Source organism: Myzus persicae, unplaced genomic scaffold (assembly GCF_001856785.1).
Source record: "Myzus persicae strain clone G006 unplaced genomic scaffold, MPER_G0061.0, whole genome shotgun sequence".
Taxonomy (NCBI): Eukaryota; Metazoa; Arthropoda; class Insecta; order Hemiptera; family Aphididae; genus Myzus; species Myzus persicae.
Window position 1 is genome coordinate 373,200 of NW_019104022.1, and position 23,826 is coordinate 397,025.

The 23,826-nt window shown below is 28.1% G+C and overlaps 3 protein-coding genes across 4 annotated transcripts; 1 reads left to right on the forward strand and 2 right to left on the reverse strand.

Annotated features, from left to right (window-relative positions):
* Nucleotides 1–1,061: 1,061 nt before the first annotated feature.
* Nucleotides 1,062–6,119, reverse strand: LOC111037688 (tRNA selenocysteine 1-associated protein 1-like). Its single transcript, XM_022320391.1, has 6 exons — nucleotides 5,123–6,119; nucleotides 4,876–5,064; nucleotides 3,151–3,310; nucleotides 2,878–3,043; nucleotides 1,669–1,847; nucleotides 1,062–1,569 (listed from the first exon to the last, which is right to left on the reverse strand). The coding sequence occupies exons 1-6, from the start codon at nucleotides 5,342–5,344 to the stop codon at nucleotides 1,448–1,450; spliced, it is 1,038 nt and encodes a 345-aa protein (XP_022176083.1). The 5' UTR covers nucleotides 5,345–6,119; the 3' UTR covers nucleotides 1,062–1,447.
* Nucleotides 6,120–7,174: 1,055 nt separating this feature from the next.
* On the reverse strand, nucleotides 7,175–10,162 carry LOC111037690. 2 transcript variants are annotated; one of them, XM_022320393.1, is made up of 5 exons: nucleotides 9,378–10,162; nucleotides 8,357–8,485; nucleotides 8,196–8,288; nucleotides 7,721–8,033; nucleotides 7,175–7,525 (listed from the first exon to the last, which is right to left on the reverse strand). In XM_022320393.1, the coding sequence occupies exons 1-5, from the start codon at nucleotides 9,597–9,599 to the stop codon at nucleotides 7,380–7,382; spliced, it is 903 nt and encodes a 300-aa protein (XP_022176085.1). In that variant the 5' UTR covers nucleotides 9,600–10,162; the 3' UTR covers nucleotides 7,175–7,379. The 2 variants fall into 2 exon arrangements, with proteins under 2 accessions (XP_022176085.1, XP_022176084.1); XM_022320392.1 differs by having other exon boundaries at nucleotides 7,175–7,543; nucleotides 9,378–10,144.
* Nucleotides 10,163–18,638: 8,476 nt separating this feature from the next.
* On the forward strand, nucleotides 18,639–23,795 carry LOC111037735 (cytochrome P450 6k1-like). The gene is made up of 4 exons (XM_022320470.1): nucleotides 18,639–19,658; nucleotides 19,750–19,974; nucleotides 21,344–21,595; nucleotides 23,469–23,795. Exons 1-4 carry the CDS (start codon nucleotides 18,773–18,775, stop codon nucleotides 23,639–23,641), a joined length of 1,536 nt encoding a protein of 511 aa, XP_022176162.1. The 5' UTR covers nucleotides 18,639–18,772; the 3' UTR covers nucleotides 23,642–23,795.
* The last annotated feature ends 31 nt before the right edge of the window (nucleotides 23,796–23,826 follow it).

Below are 23,826 nucleotides of genomic sequence, written 5' to 3' on the forward strand. Positions count from 1 at the left end.
TAGATTTACAACTTTGTTTGGAAAAAAATGGAGATGAAAAACATATGCCAGGTCAGTGGCATATATCATAAAAGAAATAGGTGTTGCTCAAATAATTTTAGGTGACCTACCCCTCATTAGACCTATAAAATGTCCTATTTTTCTTCTATTAATAACCACCCACCCATATTTAAGGTGTTGCCTGAGGCCCTGAGCAACACTTGGACCCTATGTTACATGCCACTGTGCCAGGTTGTACAAAAAAACTGATTAATTTAATGGTCCAATTAATGTAATGCACCAATCATGGGCCACTAAATCATGTTTAAGGAAACCTTAGCTTAGTAAGGATTCATTAAATGTTTAGTGATTTATTGTGCAATCTAACAAATTTGTAATTAAGAGGATGGTACACAGGCATTTGTTGTTTCCGTTTTACATGTGTGTAACATAGCAAATGTATGCTCACAGATCACATTTAGCTTCAATAATTTAAAAATTAGAGTGAATCGACCTATTATTAAATTTGTAGGTAAGAGCATTATCTGTTTGTTGATGGGTTTTTTTACGATAGTTCAATGTTTTCAGCAAGTCTTGTATATTTTATAATATAAAGTAAACTAAAAATGCTCATAAATCACTTAAAAACTGAATTTTCACAAAAAAATCACATACAAACTCAAACAATGTTCTTACTGTGAAGATTTCATAATACGTAAATTCCCTATAATTTTTAAACTAATGAAGCTAAATGTGATTTGCTGAGCATACATTTGGGATATTACTTGAAAGACAGAGATAACAAATGCCTGAATAGTTTCTTCTTAATTACTGTTACCTTTAATTAAAAAGTAAAAAATACAATAGTACAGACATAATATTGTTTAATATTTTAACATACATAAATTAAAATATTAAAGCCATTCAAGAGACCATTTAAATGAAATGACCTTTACTCATTTAAATATCAAAGACATAATAAAACAATAAGAAATTATTTTAGAAAATAATGGTTAGCTCATTGACTTTATACTAAGGTATAAGGAATAAGGTTAATTAAATAAAAATATAAAGGGAGAAAATTTTCTTAAAATTGTTTAATTGGTTAGCAGTGTTCGCACTAAATAAGGAACACTGACGAAATAAAAATGATTTGCAGTTAATTAATCTAAATATGAATTAACAGTATAGATATACATCACAATCCCGTATTAATAGAAAAACAACATAATATACAACAAATTGGTACTTAATAAACTTAATTGCCAATATACTTTAAGTTATAACATTTCAAATAAGTTATAATTATATCTATCTTTTTTATTTTTTAAGTTATATTTCTTAAGTTTATTTCTCTTAGTTATACAAAATTTATATATATAATTATTACGTAATGTACATACAAGAAATGTGGACTAGAAGAAAACCTTAACAGAATGTATTTGAATATTTGAATTATTATTAATATTTAAATAACTTCTATAGTGTAAAGTGGTAGCCATTTAGAACTTTCAAGCGCATCCCATAAATTGTAATCTTGTGAGACCAGGTCTTTGTTTAATGCATCTATGTCAATCGACTTTTTGTAATCTGAAAAAAATAATTCCATTTTAAACAAAATTATTTTTAAGCATAAAGGTTAGGTATAAAAACTAATCAGTTATATTTTTTTTAGACTTGATAACTTACCAACAAGAGTTAAATTGCCATTAGCTTTAACAACTGGAGTTTGAATAGTTGGTTCTGGCTTAAGCACACATTTCTGACTTTGAGGTTGATTCCACATTGAATATCGATGCCAATAGTTAGTTTCAAAATATTGTCCATAATCTTGACTAGCCTTGTACCCTTGAGAGTCATTTGAAGCACTAAAATAATAGATCAATTACTGTCCTGAATTATAATTACATTATTTAAAAAAAACCAATAATCACAAAATCAAAGCTAAAATTTTAATAAAATGATATCTAATAAATATATATTTTTTCAATAACAACCTAACCAATGAAATAAAATACTAAATTATTTTATACCATAAAAATAATAAATAATATTATATAATATTTAATGCAATTAATATTAAATTATTAAAGGGAATTAGATAAATAAAATACTTAAAACTCATTTAAGCTTTTATTTTTATTTAACATAGTTTTTTTTTTCATTTTTTATTCAACAGATGATTATTTTTCATTTTAAAAAATATAATTAAATCACAATTACTTAAGTACCAGTAGAATAAATAATTTTTTTAGAAGCAAAGGATATCATATATTTTCATTTAATCAAAATTATTTTTATCGTACCTAATGTACTTATTGCATAATATGTAAATATTCATTTTTTAATAAAATTTTAAAATTTGTTTAATTCATAGTTACACAAACTCATTTTGTCTAACTTATAAGCTATCTGGCATCTACAATCTGCCTATCTGAGATAAAGTGATTATTATAATTTAGTATGTCACCTATTAAAGTATTAAATTGAGGCATGTGTAAATTATTTAACATTATTAATTAACTTCCCTTGATTGTCTTTGTGTAAGTTGAGGGTTTGGAAAAAGATGGATGTTTTGTTTAGTTGGAGGGTTTTGATTTTATATAGTTACTGTTCGTCTAAAATTAGGTTCACTTTATGTTTTATAGTTTATACATCATATCAAAATACCAAATTAATTGTATTAGATTACATGAAGGTCCTAACTTAATAGATTAGTAAAACACATAAACTTAACAGTTTGCAAGTAATTAATCTATACATGCCTTTAAGGTGTTTATAGTTTCACAATAACAAATTGATATTGTTATTTGTAATATAAGTATTGAATACCTTATTTTTATACATTTAGAAGATGTATTGTGAAGTTATTTAAAAAATAGCAGAATATTATCTTACACTACAATATGACGTTCTGATTTTGGTATGACACTGCTAACCTTTATAGGTTTAGAACCAAGGCCTGGAAAACCATTCATATTGTTAAGACAGTGTTTTTGCTCTTCTTCACTGCCAAAACGAATAAAACCATATCCTTTACTGTAACCAGCACTGTCTAAGACCACTGAAAAGTTATAGCTACATATTAAACTACTATTATAGTAAAAATAGGATTTATCAAAACCATTTTTAATGATTGTGATGAAACTTATTTCAAATTATCATTATTACCTTTAGCTGTTCGTATAGATTGATAGCGACAAGCAAATGTTTTATATAACTGATAGTCATCTACATCTGAGCTAAGTTCACCTAACCACACAGAAAAATCTCTATCACTTGTAGTAATTTTTCCAGGATTTCCAGCATGATTGAGCTTAAACCTAACAGGCTGTAATCAAGTATCCAAAATTATTTAAGTAATTCTAAAACCTATAAACTCTATTTCAAAAAAAAATACCTAAGGACCTTATTTTAAAAAAATGATTGTAGGTACTATTTAATATTTAAATAATAAAAATTACTCATATTTAATATTATAGGTACATGATACAAAATGTAAAGTATAATGTTTAATCATACCAGTTAATTGTAGTGATATATAATTTATATTTAAGTGTCTATACTCATTATGTTGAAAAGTTTTGACTATTTTGAAATTTTTTTTATGCATAATTTCAAAACATTTCTGAAAAAAAATTTTTTTCTTATTTTTTTAAAAGTTTTTTACTTTTAAATAATAGTTATGCATTTCTAATTTCATACTCCAAAGCAGGAAATTTTTTGAAGTATTTCCATTTGATTTAAATCAAATTTCAAACAAGTACTTTATTGATTTAAAACTCTTAAGTATTTCAAGTTTGGATAAGCAGAGTAGTGGTGTTTAACTAATGAACACTTGTTTTAAATATGATTTTCAATTTTTTAGATTGAAATACTCCGAATAATATTCTACTTTGGAAAACAAAATGAAAAATGTAAAGAGTCATTTAAAAAAGTAAAAACTTAGAAAAAATAATTAAAGAATAATTATTTTTGGAATTTTGTTTTGAAACGACATCAAATTACAAAAATAAATATTTTCAAAAAAATTTGAAACTTTTTGAAATAATGAGTAAAGACACTAAATGTACGAGTTGCGGTACCTATAATATATTTTATATTAGATATTTATTAGTATTATTTCAAAAAATATACAATTTAAATTGACAATTCAGGTTTGTTTCAAAAGCTTTAGCTAATACTATACTATTTTAAAGTCATATTTAATATATTCACTAAAATACATAGCATGTATAGCAACAAACATGAATTATTTATTACTTATTAGGCAATACTATAATGTTTAGAGTGCAGGGCAGATAAAATAGCAGCAATTGTAACACATTGTTTTCTGTCAGAAGAATTAAAATATGCCATTTGAATAGCATAACATAACAAAACAGGAGGCTCAATATGGCACGAGGCAATTTTGTAATCTACAAGATAAAATAGTAAAGTAGGTTTAGTAGTGGAGCTGGAACTCAATCAAGGCCCTCCCATCGACTATTTAAATACTATATTATTTTATTACCTATTTAGGCTATAACCGTGATTAAAATATCACCAATACAAAATTTTAAGGAGAAGGCAACTACTTATTGTCCCCTACCAGCAGCTAGGCCTGTGTAGGTCTGCCCAACAAAACTAAAAGAGTAAAGCATAATATGCCAACAAACCACTTCCCACATTTACATGCTGTAACAAGTTTAAGCACCGAATTCCTTTTTTTTAAAGAATTGTGGGTGCATTAGGTACATTTCTAAAATATCTATCATTTATGTATGATTGGTTTGTAACCCATATACTCTTATAAATAAAACCCATATTTATGCTAGTTTTTGAATAATAAAATCATATTCAACAAGGTTCACCAAACACCAAACATGAAAACTAAAAATCAAAATGATAACTTACTGGATTAGTACCCGGTATATATTTTCCATTGAGTTTATGCATAACAGATACTGGATCATAGAAGTCAACAAATGCATAGCCAGCGGTTTCACCAGTATTTTTATTGCGCATCAACTTAACATTCTTTGGATATTCTCCCATCTTTTGAAATGCACCTGTGATGAAACTCTCAGTCATATAAGGCTCCAGCTAAAATAATACTTCATAATTAATTATTTAAAATAACAAATTATTTCACAAAACATACGCTTCCCATCCAGATACTTGACACATTTTGTCCAGAAGTAGACGCTTGTGGCTGTTGAACAGGTACGTTTGGGCTTATAAATGTTGCAGCTGTTTGCGTTGGCGGTGGAGTGTTATAAGCCGGTTGTTGGTTATAATTGTACATTTGATAGTAATTAGATGGATATTGCTGATATTGTTGATTATATTGGGAATACTGAGGAGTGTACTGATTTGTATACATGTTGATCAAAATTATACCAATAAAAGAACAGTAAGATGAATCTACTATTTGCAAGAACAAACCTCGACTATACGACTATACAAGTACTACCTATGATAAATAATTAATAAGATGAACAATTATTTAGTTTTCTGAGATTTTATATCCGACCGGCAATCAATAACCATCATAATATTCATAATATAATTTTGATCATTATGAGATTATTCACCATCACATGGAAATATGAATTATTGAGTGATAACCACTAAGGTGAGATAAACTTCGATTTGACCAATTTAACAGTTAACCGGCGAGTGTTTTGTTTTCACTGAGAACACTCGTGTCCACGTTTTCTGCACCACCGACTTTGTGAGTGCAATATGACGTGCATTTTCTAAAATAATATTATTCTGTGATAATATGAACCGTTTTTCAATTATGACGGGACACGTTATTAGCTAATTTGAACTTTCCGGTTTATCATATTTCTTATCATTATAATTATTTTATTATTTATATTTGATAATGATGTTTTTTTCTTATTAGAATTATTATTGAAAACAATGAAAACCATGAACCATGAACTAAGATATACCTTATCTTAGTTCATGTTGAAAACTAATGTTTTCAAATAATTAATCGTGTAGTCATAGATAAAAGATAGCGTGTAGTGTTAAATGCTATAGTGGAATTTCAGTGCACACTGCACGCTATTTTGTTAAACGTAGAGGCTATTTTCACGTCCGACGTGAAACTATGTATTTTCACGTCCTGTCACCTGATTGGACGTAATATTAATACTGATAGTATATCTGATATCAATTACCGTAATTGATAAGTGTTACACAAATCTATAATATAATGAATATATTATAGAATGAATATAATAATATTATAATTATTGTAAAATATTTAAATTTATGCGGGAAATATTCTTATATTATCATATTATATCTTTATCAGTTATCAGGGTTTAGTGACACTTATCAATTACGGTAATTGATATCAGATATACTATCAGTATTAATATTACGTCCAATCAGGTGACAGGACGTGAAAATACATAGTTTCTAGTGATGGGAATAATCGAATGATTTCGATAATCGAGTAATTAGTAATCGAGATATTACTATAATCGAGATATTCACTCGATTAAAATAATCGAAATATTATTTCGTCATGGTCGAGATATTCATTCGATTAAAATAATCAAAACATTAAACATTATTGATTAAAAATCAACCAATATTCAACTTATTAATACAAAATTAAAAACATGGTTAATACGAATTCATTATTACACTTATTTTTTTTTTTTTTTTATTGATCAAGAAAAAAAACTCGGCAGTTACATGGCCATTAGTTACAGTTATGGTATGGTTACAGGATTTAAGATTTTAACAGCATTTTTTCTTTTTTAAGATATTACAATATTAGAGATATTAATATGGTTTCTAAGCATTAACTGATGAGTAGAATAAAATAATACTCGAATTACTAGTATTTTATTAGTAACTAGTAACTACTAATAAATAGTAATTACTAATTAGTAATTACTGTTATCATTCGATTATTTTTCCTAATAATCGAGTTACTCGATAAATACCAATAATCGAGTTACTCGATTATTTTCTCTCGATTATTCCCATCACTAATAGTTTCACGTCGGACGTGAAAATAGCCACTACGTTTGTTAAATCGAAAAATCTCGTGATTTTATTTTTTTTTAATAGTACTATGTTAAAATAGATTCGAAGATTTGTGTTTGGGAATATGAACGATAACCTTTAATCAGTAACATAGGTACAAATTAATTTCATTCCGAGATTCAATAACCAAAATATAATATCACTGTAAACAATTATTAATTATTACTTATTAATTTTTTTAAATATGTAAACAGGTTACATTAAATGATGTATTAACAAGTTTTTTTTTATCATTAGGTATTTAAAACTTTTGTGTATTGACTATTGACACAATATCCTCACCATAAAATAATAAGATCCAAAAATAACTATTTCAATGTTACATGGTATATTATATGGAATCTTCATTTTGAAGTTTTCAACAATAATTTTTTCTCGTACCTTCTAAACATCACAAATAAATAGTTGCATTTCAGGCATCTTTTTTTTTTATTTGATGAGACTAATGCAGTGCACTTCTTATGACGCCACAATCCATAATTAAGTTCAGCTGTTGAAATATATACTCCTAGGTAAACCAAATTTAAGCCAAACCCAAAGAGTAAGAATTAAAATTAAATAAATATGTAATTATACAACATATTTAATGTTCTAATAAAATAAATAACATACAAGCATTGATTATAAATAGTACTATAATACTATTTATAATCAATGATACAAAGCAATACAATACATAAATTACCTGGAAACTCCGAAGCCATAGGTCCACCTTGACAAACTTGTTTGTAATTAAATGAATGAATTACTTCAGATAAATTTTTAAGATTCAAAGGGTTAGATAGCTGAATCAATCCTACACTTGCAGGCTCTATTATTTCATTATTTACATAACAATGTATACTTTTTTCATCAGTCACAACTATTTGTTTTTCAATGACAAGTTTATTATTTTTATATACTAAGTTATGAAAGACTACAGTTTTATCATTGTTATAAGTGGACCATCCATGTGGTAAAATTAATGAGTCAAGTGGTTCATTGACAAATACTTGTTTCTGTAAATTAAATTGCAATAAATCAGTAAATTAGTTACTTATTTAAAAAAATACTTATGTCCAATTTAAAATAAAAAACATATAATATGCAAATTAATTTTCACAGTAGGTAAATCAATCTGTAGTATTTATGTATTATTTATTTATTAATATAATTATTACTTGTACATCCACTAAACTAATTTGTTTGCCAGGTATATCTCTTACTGTAGCACTAACCGAATCAATGCTTTGTTTTAAGGTTATGGTGGAAGTCTTGAAGTATAAAAATATAATTGAATGTTTAATATATTGTAAAAATAAAAATAAAATATTAATATTACTTCTGCTGGAAAAAATTCTTTTTTTATTGTTTCAGCTGTTGGTAAAGGCCGGGAGATATTTCTTATATCAAAGATAGATGGTATAGCTCCTTTTTTCAATCTATATTTTGCTCTTGAATTATTAAACCCCTTAAAAAAAAGAAACTTAGACTTAATGTACGAACATTATAATTGGTATTTGAAATTTTAATATTGTATAAGTATCTCAATCAGTAGATATAGCCATTGATTATAAATAGTAGTATTTATAATTAATGATATAACTAATTTAGCTGTTAATTATTTTTTTATTTTAATATTTATCAAGTTTCAACAGTCAAGTCAACTAGAAAACGTAAAATTAATTTCATATAAGTTGTAACAAATTAACGAAGCCTACATAATTAAAGAAATTATACATGATATAATGTGCCTATAAATCATTAAATCATTGAGTAAAAACGTTGTGTTGGCTAAAAAAACTTAGCTATAAAAATTGAATATTTTATACATAATACTACAAATTTATAGTAGTTTTGTTAAAATTTTCACTTTAAATACTGATAAAAAGTAATTGTTCCTATGTACCGTTAATATTTTTAAATTGTTAAAATAAAAATTTATGAGGAACCTAGTTTAAAGTTTTTCGACAGAATGAATAATTTTTTATCAATGTGTTAAGCAAAAAAAACTAAAATTAATCAAAAACAATCTAAGCGAAGATGGTATAACCGAGTTAACCAAACAATTTTTTCATAACAGTAATACCTTTTTATTAGATTTTTAATTTTTTTAGCTATTTTATTAAGTAAGTATTGAGAATTTTCAATTTTAACCTTCCAAAAAAAAGAGAACTTTTTCTTTTAGAAGAGTTGAAGTCGTACAAACTCTTTCAAATAACTCACCACCTTAGCATCTTAAATTATTAGACTGGACCAAATAAAAAATCAATCAAATAAAATTGTAAATATTATTATTGTTTGGTTAACATAGGTACCTAACTAACAACTGTATGTTTATTATAATTTATATTTAAACTTACCTCAGGCATAACAACATCAGATGGTATTGATGAATATTGAGTTATAAGGTCCTCGGGTAAAAAGTGTTTAGAACAAATATACCTTAAAATCCGCTTGTTTGGAGAAGGTACTGCTGATTCCCAAGCTACTTTATTATTATCATACACTTTGAATAGTGTAACATTTTTATGATTTTCACAACTTTCACATCCGTCAATTGAACATTTACGAATATGTGGCATTTTGCAAGTATTGAAATATCACATAAGATTTAATAACCAAGGGAATTGAGATAAATTGTTGAAATTGGTAAATTATAAGAAAAATACATATTGCATTTGAATGTATGGAAATATCACATCTTTAAATTTAAATGCACATAAATATAACGCAGATTATGTTATCACGATTCACAGTCTTAATTCTGCTACATAATTTTGATTCTTGAATCTCTTAATTTCTATTTCCTATTCTCAATTTGCGTATAACCGTTTCGAGATGCAGGTGATGAATATCTTTATCTTATCAGCTATAATTTTTATCAAGGGAAGAACCACAGGGACAGGAGAAGGAGCAGTTTTCCGAAAAATGATAAGGAAGTTGATATCATGACTTATACCAGCCACGATCGGCGCAGTCCATGATCACGGATTAATTACATATCCCTATGTAGTATGTATATAAATAATGCAAAATATAAAGTTTTGTTTTCTTCTTCGACCATATAAGCTACTCTGACTACAAGTTCATATTTTATTTCCAAGGAGGCCCCCAATGGACACCCATGACCACCAGACCACCTAGGTTATGCAGAAAATTCGTAGTCTAGAATAACTTCCAGCAATTATAAGTCTTTAATCGAATATTAGTATTCGATTCAAAGTAGAGGTGTATTATAGACATAAATTATCCTATTAGAAAGATAGCAACTTTTGAGAAAACAAAATATTAGTATGAAACAACTGCATTATTTTGCAATAATAATTCCATTTATTTCTAATCCTTTTTCCAATAATTCACCATTTTCTCGAATACTGATAAAATTGAATATCCATAAAAATAATTTCTTATTATTTTCGTTATAAATTATTATTTAATAAAATCTAGTACTAGATTAATGTGTTTTCGGAAAAAAGCAAAATTGCAAGAATCTTACAGTGTTGTTTTGATCTTGGACTTGCAAACCTATAATATTGGTCTTGGTATTGTCAATGCCAATGCCATCTTGGTCGGGTCTTCGTCTTGTGGCAAGAGTCTTGCGAGACCACAAGACGAAGACCAATTTTGATCATCACTAATTTGGGTAAAATAATAATGATTTGGAAATATCAAGAGTTGCAAAAATGACACAGACCCGTGAAGGTTTTGCCCCCACACCACCAACATTATAAAAACAATAATAAATGTTTTAATATATACTTAATAGTGTATATTATTATATTATATTCACAATTGATATATTATAAAATAATACTACTGGACCAGGGTAGTAAAAAGTTTGAAAGCATGGTTCAAAATTGATTTGGGTTGAAAAATATATTTTTGGAATTGGTCTGATCCGGTTTAACAAATTGTCTTAAAGCAGCCGCTGTACTCTAATAGACAGCTTCTATAGTTGTACTGTACGTGTACCTACTAGTAGTGACACCTCAAAAAGTCACCCGACAGATAACCATCCGACACAAAACCACAGAATAACGACAAAAAGTTATTCGACAAAACACCATCATCATAATCCGACAAAATGCCACCCGCCAAAATACCATCGTACTACACTACCAACCGTATATCTGTGCACAATAATGTTAGGTACCTTCCATAATTAAATCGACAAAAAGTCAACTAAATTAATTAACAACTATCAAAGTGAATTAAGTTTCTGGCGGTAAATTTAAAATATCTATATGGGAAACTGAATCGTCCATAATATAATTTTGAATACGAAAATATGCACACGCATTAAACACACTGTTCTCAAGTAGTTTTTAATGCAATAATTAGTAGCCATTAATTGCAATGTTAACAAACAGTGTTAAGAGGACGCTATACCCTACGATTTAAGATAGTGTAAGATACTATCTTAAATCGTGCTATACCCGCATGTGTTGTCTCCGTCTTACAAGTGCGTAACATATCAAATTTTACGTTCAGCAGTTACTCTTTAAAATTAAAATATAATTAAAAACCCATGAGAAGCCCTCCGTAGTAATCTTACCTTTAATTTTAATAAGAGGTTAATTCACTCCAATTTTTAAGCTAAGCGTGATCTGCTGAACGTAAAATTTGATATGTTGCGCGCTTGTGAGACGGAGACAACACATGCGGATATAGCGTCCTCTTAAAGTTTAGTTATTAACATTTAATTTTGCTTCTAATATTAAAATTAAGACCCTGGATAATTCATATAATTCGAATCCAAAATAATAAAATAGTATAATATATCAAAACAAATTCCTTATTTTTTTAAGTACACCAACCCATAAGAGAAACTGGATATTTGTCTGGGAGGGCTAAAATATTGCATCAGCAGCACGGGCCAAAAAACTAAAATATGATTAAAAAAACTGGGAGGCCAAGCTCCATTTATCTATTTACCAATAAACAAATAACAAACTATAAACAATATATTAAGTACCTAGCTACATAGTATTGTTTTATGAGTTGCTAACTGAAGTACCTGCAGGAAATTATGCAATATAGTTAAATAGCGATATTTACGAAGTTTACAATGTTTCAAGTGGTTTTCTACTATTTGTGTTAACTGAATTTTCTATTGATCATCTTTAAAATATAAATACATACCTAACTAATATAATCAATTGACATTTTAAACCAAAAAAAAAAGGCCAATGTACCTATAGCCAAAATAATAAGAAACCTACAATATTTAATTTATTTAAATTCTACAGGTACCTATATACTTTTAATGAATGAATATTAGAAAGCTTCTTAAAGGTTTTTGTTCAACTGACCATGATCAATATGAACAAAATTAATAAATTTGTAAAAAAAATGTAAAATATGCCATATTTCTACTATAATTAAAATAGAAAATAGTGACATAGGTAGGTACCGTATATGTTACCAATGGCAACCATTTGAACAAACTAAAAAAAAAAAATCTTTTTTTGTGAGCTACCCTTTAGCTACTTAAAAAGGTAGCAGTCCATTTGTGCAAAATACAGAGGTTCTAAGGGTGCTTAACAACTCGAAACTCGTGATTATCTTAAACAATAATTGAAATTTAAAAATCTTGGATAATGGACACGTATCATCCACCACTATCATTGGTCGAGAATCTAGATAGATAGTCTATCAGCCTTATTATATAATTATCTACATAGAAAAAGACATGGTTAGGCATTAGCACGATTTAAGATAGTATGGTTGCCCGACGAATCATGTAAAGTGTCTACCGAAATCACTATTAAAAACAGCTGGAAAATTCACCACTAGCGCTTGAATGTAATAGTGGCAACAGCCTATAAGCTCAAATACCGGCATACCGCGCTGACGGTGGCGCGTAGACACTAGACATGTAGTATAATTATTATTTATTATACATTTATACTATATACGTCTATACTACTTTAATATAGTATTTTATATAATATGTATATATAATACCTATTAGTATTTTACTTCGTGATTTAAAAATACGCTATTTTATTTATTTTCTGTATTTTACATACGTGTAATACGTTAAAATTTGGATTATAACGAATTAAGTTTAAACAAATGACTTATGAAATAAATAAGTAATTAATAGGTAATAATTTTAATAAACTCAAATTAAAATACTTTAATTTCTTCTCTATGATTTAGTCTTTTGCAAATAATAAATCAAATAACTATTTAGAATTTATTTAACGAAAAAAAATTGATACAAATGTTATATAGGTACTTATATTATATGAAACAGAAATAAAAATAAAAAACTTAAAAATTCCATCTATCATGTACTAACCAATTTCGAAAGTTTTTTTTAAACTTTATTTTGTTTTGTATTGTTTTGGTTTAGTTGATAGCTGTACTGGCGCATTCTCATGATCAGATAGTATGTGCAGATATCTGTTATAATATCTGTTTGATGTTCAATGCATGGAAAATTAGTTTATGTTGTTATATTATTATTTAACTATTCATAATGAGTAAAGTTAAATTTTTTCAAAAAAATCGTTTATGGTGTTAAGTTATTTAACTATAAATTCTTACTAAAATTGTTGACTCATTATTGTTAAGAATATATAAATTCGCCGGTATAGCTCCATCTCTAAGTCTAGGTTTTTTTTGGACACACCTACAAATATATTTATATGTTATGTTTTACCTATAGTTGAATAGTTCATAAATACATTATATATCTATAAGTAAGGGTACTAACCGTGTATTTATTTATTCCATTTCCAGATACCCATGTGTCTATTACATCATGTGTCTTAAAATGGTTACGACAAACACGAGAATTATTAGTTAAGGAAATACCTAAGACATTTTCCCATTCAGACCGTAAGGCAATATTGATTGGAACTTTGAAAGAACTAATCTTTACATATTTGTCATGTGAAGGACAATTAGGTATACAACACGGCTTTTTAATTTTTAGCACAATTACACAATTTCAATACAATTCAGCATACAATTTTAAAACTATGAACAATTATTGTTTTATCTTCTGAGGATGTAAATTTGTATATATCATAGATGATAGAGCTATGGACTACGATAATAGGTAGATATTATAGTTGTATAGTGAAGTATTTATCAGGATTCAAATCGTGGTTTTTAATGTTTTTATAGAAATCTAAAATGTCATCTATTCTGTGGTAATATCACATTTTAATTGTGGGTAATATTCACGGTTTAAGATGGTATCTATCTTAAATCGTGGTAATATTAGGAAAATATTTGATACTAGTAAAGCGCGGGAAAAAAATAATAAGCTCGTAAATTCTGCTTCTATATCGGTACACATCATGTCGCAAGCGCTAGTGGTCAATGTTTCAGCTGTTCTAGTTATTTAATTTGGTTGCCAGTTTAAAACGATCTTATCATAGGTCGTCGGGCAACCATACTATCTTAAATCTTGGGCATTAGGTAAGTAAGTCGCTATATAGTCATGAACCATGATATTATATCATATCATGTATTAATACAAATATTGATGAGTACAAAACTAAAATTACTACCACGCAGTACGCACGATTAAAGACTTATAATTGCTGGAAGTTATTCCAGACTACGAATTTTCTGCATAACCTAGGTGGTCATGGGTGTCCATTTGGGGCCTCCTGGGAAATAAAATATGAACTTATAGTTCAATAAATATTACTATGATATTACCTAATTGCCAAAACAAATATGAATTGAGGATAAAATACACAATTTTTTTTTCCATACTTATTAAAATGTTTTTAAATTAACTTTATATATAACAATGCGTACATCACATGTATATTTACATTTTTGTGTGAAAATAACATTAAATCTGTATTATTTTACATTTGATAATTTTTATTTTGACCCTCGTTAAAATTTTACCTATGAGCGTCCATTCCTATAAGTATATGGCTATTAAGTGTGTCACAAAATTCTTGTATTGCCCTTGCTATATCCATAGCAAATTATGCAGTTTTTTTTACAGTATAATTTGTAAGTCAATTCTAATTGAGCATATACTACTGTACATAGCGAATAATTCACAGACACAACTAATCGTTAAAAACCCGTAGGATACTGGGATCTAACTTTGTAGAGTGCAGAAAAATATAATTACGATTATATAGATATTGTATAACATCAGACGATAAATAGTATTTGTGGATATCATAGACATTAGTATTTATTGCGTATAGATAGCATACGACACCGCTACCTCAATACCTATATGTAAATTAGGCAGTAAATTTATTTCAGCCCATGGGCGGCAAAAACCTTAATCCGGCCCTGGTACTGTAGATAAGTCAAATTGTTTTATGACTTCATTGGTATTAAATAGTAATATCTAACGATCTTTCACGTTCTATTTGTAAAACTCCTAGATGATTTAATTTAGGTTGAGCCACTTCTTAAGTAGTTTTTTAAACCTCGAAGATAAGAAAAGCTTCTTTCACATGATGCTGAACTTGATGGAATAGTTTGAAAGTTTATAAAATGTTGTCAATGTTGGAAACCCAACTGCATTGTCATCACCTGACCTCATATAATTGATTTTAGATTGTATATTATTTCCAGTATTCAAGCTTTTATACATCCTATTGAATATTTTTGTTGACTTGAGTTCACTTTCTTAAAAACCATACATTGCTCTAACATCTTGGAATGAAATGAACTTTATAACTTAATTTACTATTAATTCTTACATATAGTTTAAAATATGTTTATAATTTTCTTTAATCCTTTCTTTCATAGAATATATTATAGTATCAAAAACTTGAAAGCATGTGTTTATTTTATAATGGTCTATCACATTAAAATGTTAATTTCGTTTTAAGCCTCCACCAAGTATAACAGGAACTTTTTTTTCTAGCTAGTATCGGGGAACATATTTCGTTATTTTTGCTCAAAATAAAATCAAACATCAGTATCGAAAATGCATCAATAATGTAGTGAACGTTCAACATAGCATACAAATTACAAACCAAACGTACAGAAACCACAGAATAGATTAAACTACAGCATATCAAATACTAATATGTGATAACTTATCACTGATGATTGATAACAACATAATGACATAGAAGTTTTAATCTAAAAATAGATTCATTTTTATTTATTTATTGTTGTGAATATTGTAATCAGTTATATTTTCACTGATGAAGTATTGATAAAATATAATTTAAATTTTCTTATTCTCTAACTTAGCCTATTTTAATTTTTTACTTACAAAAAACCATAAATAATATGGAAATTTCAGGGGTTTTTCAAATTTTTACTTATGCGACCCCTTACCCCTGCATTAATTTGTGATCGCAAGTGCGACCCCCCCAAAGACGCCATTATCCATGCATTTGCATATTTTATATGATTAATTTTGTCATGTTTGAATGTGAGTAACACATTACAATTCACAACATTTGAGATCAAATACCTACTCAACATTTTAGTGCATATTTTGACAATTTTAGTTTTAACGATCGTAATACATTTTATCGTTGTGTGATTTAATTGTTAATATATTTTTCATTCAGTTAGGTGTTAAAAATGCTTATATTGTTCTAATCTGATACTTTTAATATTAGAGTAATTCTTCTTCAAGCGAAGAGAGAAAAACATTTTTTTGACTTAATGTTAAGATGGTATACCCTAGATCATCGACACTTAAGATTTAACCCCGTCAAGAAGCCTTATAGTGTATACCCACGAATATTTTCAGCAATACTTCACTGGAAATAACCTGCAAGTTGAAACCTAGTATATCAAGAATTGACTACAGCTCAACTGTTAAACCGTATCGGTTACCAGTTGTAACCATTTATTTATTTATTTTTATTTTATTTATTTATTTAATATTTTATTTATTTATTTAATATTTTTAATTTTATTCGATAGTTACCACGCCAACGACACTACACACATCGTAGCTGTGAATCCGAATTTATTGGTATACTCATTTGCAACTTAAATCCTTAACTTGCTAAAGATTCTAATTACATTTATCTAATCAAAGATAATTTCCAGGGGCTTAAGTATCCTGGGATTTTTTTCCGAATACCGAGGTCCATAGACTGATCAGTGATCACTGGACATTAATGTTTATAATAATTGCTTATCAACATTTAACGTTTGGCGTTTACTGGGATTTATCACAGACCATGATAGGCGTGTGCATCCCGTGACGGAATAGTGGATCAGTTATCAATAGAGTAAGCATTAGGGGCTAGGGCCACTCTATGGACCACGATCACGGTTATATCTACGGTTAGGTTATTCTCTTAATATGACCGTGGCCACAATGTAGATAAATCATGCGATTTGTGTTTTGCTAAGGTAGAACATAGCTATAAATAATTATACATAAAGTTTAAACCCTAATTTTAATTGTATAATCAATGCCGTTATTATTCTTACGAAGTCAACAACTTAATTTGTTCTAACTTCGTGGAGTTCACTTAATTTAAATTATTATTTTTTTAAACTGTTTTCAAAATCTACTCTAGAAAATTACTACCTAGTAAATGTAAATTTAATTAGTTCAATTGCATAAACATTTTGAATTTGAATTTCTATTCAATTTAAATGTCCATACTTAATACTGTAAAAAAAAAAATACATTTTTAATACATTGATTTCCCACTGTGATACTGCAGTGAGAGGTATTGGTCATTTGGTCCTATGGAATATACTGTGTAATATGCTCAATATAGTTCTGACTAATATGTCGCTTATGAGTAATGAATTATGAGTAACTTATACTTATACTTTTCAACTTATAACTTATTACTTGAACCACCTAGCTATTTGAGAAACGACGTAGGAAACTAGGAAAGTCACAAAATATTCCAAATTGAGATATTAAGTGGAATGTGTTATCAAATGATAGACGAATCATGTGTGAACATTTGCAAAAAAAAATATTTAGTTTTTCCACTGTAAATATGAAAGAGAAATAACCATATATCACTGCATGGTAGGGTAAAAACAGTTTTTTTCTTGTTTTCTCCGAATTACCTTTTAATTTTTATTGACTTACGTCGTATCTCAAATATAGGCGAGTCACTCATAAGTACGTTATTATTGTAAATTATAATTAATAATATACAATAATACCAATGAGTAATAACTAATAAGTGTTTTTTATTAAAATATGTCTTTTATATTTTTTTGAAAAATGTTATTCGTCCAAGCAAAATCCTAGATCCACCACTGATTAAAAGGTAAACAATTGAATTTGTAATTTAAAGATTTGGGTCTTGGATGTGCATTGTTTCCGATAAGTTTTTATTTTTTACTGAAAAAACAAAGGTTAAGTTAATGTAAACATCAAAACCTAAGATAAATACTAGACGTCGTTGGTAATTAAAAATATGTTTTATTGACGTATGTACAATATAAAATAGGTCGAAATGAAATAGGTATATATATATAGTTTACCGTCGGTGCTTATCTAATACGATAATTTTTAATAAGCAACTTTAAAGTAAACAAATTATAATGATACTTATATATACAATACTGCAATACATACATATATATATATATATATATATATATACATACTATATAATATTCACTTTAGTACACTGTATTGATAATCGTAAAATATGAGTTATTTAAGTGTTTGGTAAGTAAATATAAAATATGTAAGAGGAAGACTTTAATAAATGACAGTCATTATTTAAAATGTATGCAAGAATACACTGGTGATCTATTTAGTATTTTCTTTTATACCAGTAATAAAAAGAAAATCTGAACGATGTTAATCTTTGCCAACTTTTGGATGGACTTTATTTTACTTGTCACAATATTATTCTCAGTTATTTATTACTATTGTACTTTGACATTCAATACATGGAAAAAACTCAATGTGCCTTACGTTCGTCCAATTCCTCTGTTTGGCAACTACCTGAAGGTAGCACTGGGCATAGAGAATCCAATGCAAGCGTACAAGAAAGTTTATCATGAACTAGCTGGATTCAAGTACGGAGGTATGTTTCAGATGCGGACACCGTACTTAATGATCCGCGATCCTGAAATCATCAACACCATACTGATAAAGGACTTTTCGTATTTTACCGATCGTGGTATTTACATGGATCCTTCAGCTGAACCTCTATCAGAAGTACTGTTTCTTATGGAAAACCCTCGATGGAAAAAACTTAGAACTAAATTGAGCCCAGCATTCACATCGGGAAAACTTAAACAGATGTATAGTCAAATTGAAGAGTGTGGCCAAGAGATGATGGTTAATATTTTTGCTGAGTTAAAGAAAAATCCCAAAGAAATCGATGTACGAGATATTTTGGGACAATATGCAACTGATGTTATCGCCACTTGTGCTTTTGGACTGAAGTTAAATGTAGGAAGAGATGATACTTCTTTATTTCGTAGTTATGGAAAAACCGCATTCAAACCATCTATATTTTTTTTGATAAGAGAGATATGTCTAATGATTTCACCGGCTATTCTGAAAATTGCAAAACTTACTTTTTTCCCAAATAGCACAACTGCGTTTTTCGGATCAATATTTAAAGAAACAACGACGTACAGAGAAAAAAATAGTATAATAAGGAATGATATTGTTCAGGCTTTAATGCAAGCACATCAAGATCTGGTCGTCAATAACAGTTCATCTGAAGATGGTAAAAATGTTGTTTGAAATTTAAAATAATAAAACTTTATAACAATTAACCATACCTGACTACTTCCTGACATAATATTTATTTTTTTTAGAAAGATTAACGGAATCTCAAATTTTATCAAATGCATTTGGTTTTTTTGCTGCTGGGTTCGAAACTACATCCACTTCTATTTCTTATTGTTTGTATGAACTTGCACTGAAAAAAAACATTCAAGACCGAGTACGCGAAGAGATAAGATTGACAAAATCTAAATACAATGGAGTAATTAATAGTGATTTTTTGAATGATCTCGGATATTTAGATATGGTTATAGCAGGTAATTTATATTTTTTCACATATTTGAAAATTGAAATGCATTCTTATTATATTACGACATTATGCAAAAAAACCATAATTTAAAATATTTTTAATTTTTCTTAGTAGCTTTTATATTTTTTTTTTTTTTTTTTATTGATCTTAAGCTTCGGCAACTGAGGCCATTAGCTGTAGTAGAATTTGTATTGTAGGTTTGTATTGTATATTTTTTGGGACGGTAGGGGGGAACACGTGTGTGTTTGTTTTTGGCAGAATTTCGAATGGGGCACCCGTAGGTTTCTGCCATGCCCCGGGGGTGGGGGATGGCAGCACTTGTTCTCCGGTCACCGCGACTTGTCCGGAGAAAAATGCCGCCCGGTAGCCGAGGATCGAACCGCGACCGGCTGCGTCGCAGCGGACGCGTCAGACCACTCGGTCACCTCATCCCCAGCTTTTATATTGTATAGGCATTTAATTTTTCCATTTTATAACAGCCAACAGATAAGATGATTAATGAGACTATATAGCATGTTAATTTAAGGAACAACACGATTTAAAAGAGTTTGGGTATTGTGTGTATCATCATTCCACGGTTCTACCTACTAGACAATTTTATATCATAATTCATAAGGCATACATCATAAACATTTTAATAAGAATATAAATCATAGCATATTTTGAATATAGGTATGACGTTATTAAAAAAATATATAAATAATAAAATATATGAATGTAAATGTAAGAATACCAGTGAAACCTAGAATACACAAAATATCTTTATTTTATGATATTATTAATATTGCATGGGTAGAGTTATTTATATTACCATTAAATAGGGTAATATAGTATTGTTTATTTAATTTTTGCTAAAAACATTGCATTTAAAAAATATGTCACTGTAGGTGTATATGAAATTTAATAATATGGTTTCAGAGTTTTAAGTAGGTACCAACGAATAATATTTTTAAATCACAACAAAATAATTAAAATCGTTATTTTTGTTACAATATTTAAATATTTTATTAAAATTTCCCCGGAGGGAAAATTTCACTTTTTGGTAAAATTGAGATTATTTGGCATGCTAACATAATTTGTTGTTGTATTTTTCATTAGTTTGTATAAGGGCCACTGTATCTGAGTATTCTGAACTTATGTGTCCATCAACAGATACAACATTGGCCAATTAAATTGAGTAATACCAACTACCTAGTAATTTATATTATTTTTAAAAAATATCAATACATACTTTTTGATATTGGTTCATTATCTTTGCACCAGCCACAGATCCACAATGTCCACATATATTATTTAGTTCCTTTTGAAGTTTAAAATTAAGTGAAGATTGATCTTAAATTACTATAAAAATACTTAAAATTACTGAATGCTTTCAGAAACACTCAGAAAATATCCTTTACTATTTGCTCTGTTCAGAGTGGCTACGAAAACCTATCATGTGCCAAACGATTCATTAATAATTCAGAAGGGGCAGAAAATAATGATTCCAATTTTTTCACTTCATTTTGATCCTAGATATTTTAGTGATCCCGAAACATTTAATCCTGAAAGATTTTCTGCGGAAGAAAAGGCAATGCGACCTAACGGCGTGTACCTTCCATTCGGCGATGGACCCAGGATTTGTATTGGTATGTATATAGTTTAAACTGTGGTTTATCGTGGGGTAGAGGGGGCGATATACAGGTATACGGCTAATTATATGCCCATATGGGTAATACGGGGCGCAATAAGTGAGTTGATTCCCGAGACCTTTCTCGTGTATTAGTTGATTCCCGGGTCATTAAGAGTTACGTACGAGTTGATTCCCGGGTCATTAAGAAGTACGTACGAGTTGATTCCCGGGTCATTATATATTTTATTCAATATTTAGTAAAATATTCAGCCTATTAACATAACCCAAGAAACACCACGAGGAGGTTGGCTGACAAGTTTCTCAAAAATGTTGTTTTTTTTAGTTTTTTCATATTTTAAAAATCATTCAATTTTTATTTATTAATTATTTATTGAATTATTTTATTATTAAAAACATTTAGTAGTAACTACGTACAAAAATATAAAAAAATTTAGTAATTTGGTAAAAATTTGTAACACATTGTTTTTATAAATTGGTATCTGGTAATGAGATTACCAGTATACCGTGACATCTCTTCTCTTAAATTTTTTTTTTTTGGTATCGGTGGATATAAGAGCGAGTTGTGTGTGACGGTCAAACTCTTTACTCTTGCAATCTATTGATAATTTATATACAACAATAGGGAATCAACTCGTACGTACCCTCTAATGACCCGGGAATCAACTCAACGGTGTCGGTGCAGGTAAACAGGTACCCGGGAATCAACTCGTACGCAGCCATACGGAGATATACAGGCATACAGCTTACTGCTTACATACTTTCTTCACTAGTTTTTTCTGGAGTATTATATTATAGTATTAAAGTTAGTACTATATTAGATTATTAGTATTATAGTATTATATAGTATTATAGTTTCTAAATGAACGATATGACGCCGTGTATATAACAACCGTATGGCCTACACCTATTAAAATTTTCAGTGACAAACACAAAATATTGTATAATTATTTGTAATTTTCAATTTTCATATGGTATTTTGTATAGATACCAGGTGATTATCAACAAATATTTTGAGAGCCAAATACTTTTTATTTATCTTATACCCTTTAGAAGGATGAGGTACAACATATTAAATATGTTCATTAGAAGACATAAGAAATAAAACGAGATCAAAAAAAAAATTATCGTATTGTACAAAAGTGCCAAATTCCAGATACTTATGATGTATTTCAATACTGAGATTATATTTAGAACTAGGAATATCGTTATAAATTCCAAACGTTTATGTACAACTTATTACAACGAATTACATTATTTTGTCAGTATACCTACATTGTTAGCAATCCTGTGAGCTATACCGTATAGTAAACAGTTAATTTTACAAAAATAGTTACATATAATGGAGTTTATAATCTCATAGATTATTATAGATCAAGGACTATTCTTAATATTTTGAAATATGGGTAAAAACAGGGTATAAACTGTAGTTTATTATACTTAATATAATATTAATATTGGTACAAATGATATTTCTTTTTTTACAACTTTCGCGCTTATATGTATTAGGTAGGTACTAATTTGGCACAAATGACATGATTTTTTTATATCTTTGGTGCTTATAAAGTTATATCATATAGTCGAAATTTATGTCATTTTTCTGAATTGAAGTTTCCAAGAATAAAAAGTTTCATCATTGTGTGGTTTTCTTTCTTTCGTGTTTTTCATTGAATTTTCATAATTTTTCTTTGGAAAAGTACCAACCATACAGTACCTACCTACAAATTACAATTATAAATATTCACAAAAGACTATCTTAAAGTACCTACGACCTACCAACTTGTATCTAATAGTCATATATTAAGAGCTTTATTGTCATGTAACTAATTAAAGATACATACGTTTATTAAAATTTAATTTTTTTGATATAGGAAAACGTTTTGCCGAGATGGAAATGAAGTTAGCGTTGGTTGAAATTTTATCCAAATTCGAAGTGGAACCATGTGAAAAAACCCAGATCCCAATACAGTTTAGTAAATTATCTGTGGTAGTAATTCCGGAAGATGAAAAACTTTGGTTGAAACTAAATCCACTCTCTGAATAAACATTTAACCATTAGATACATCAGAAATGAATTAAAGTAATTTAAATATTAAATTATTAACAAGTGCATTGTAAACAAGTCTAATAGCACATAGATTAAATGTAATTGAATTGCAACTCAATAAATTGACTACCTACAAAAAACAAAATACAAATATTAGTCTTGTATAATATTATCATCAGCAC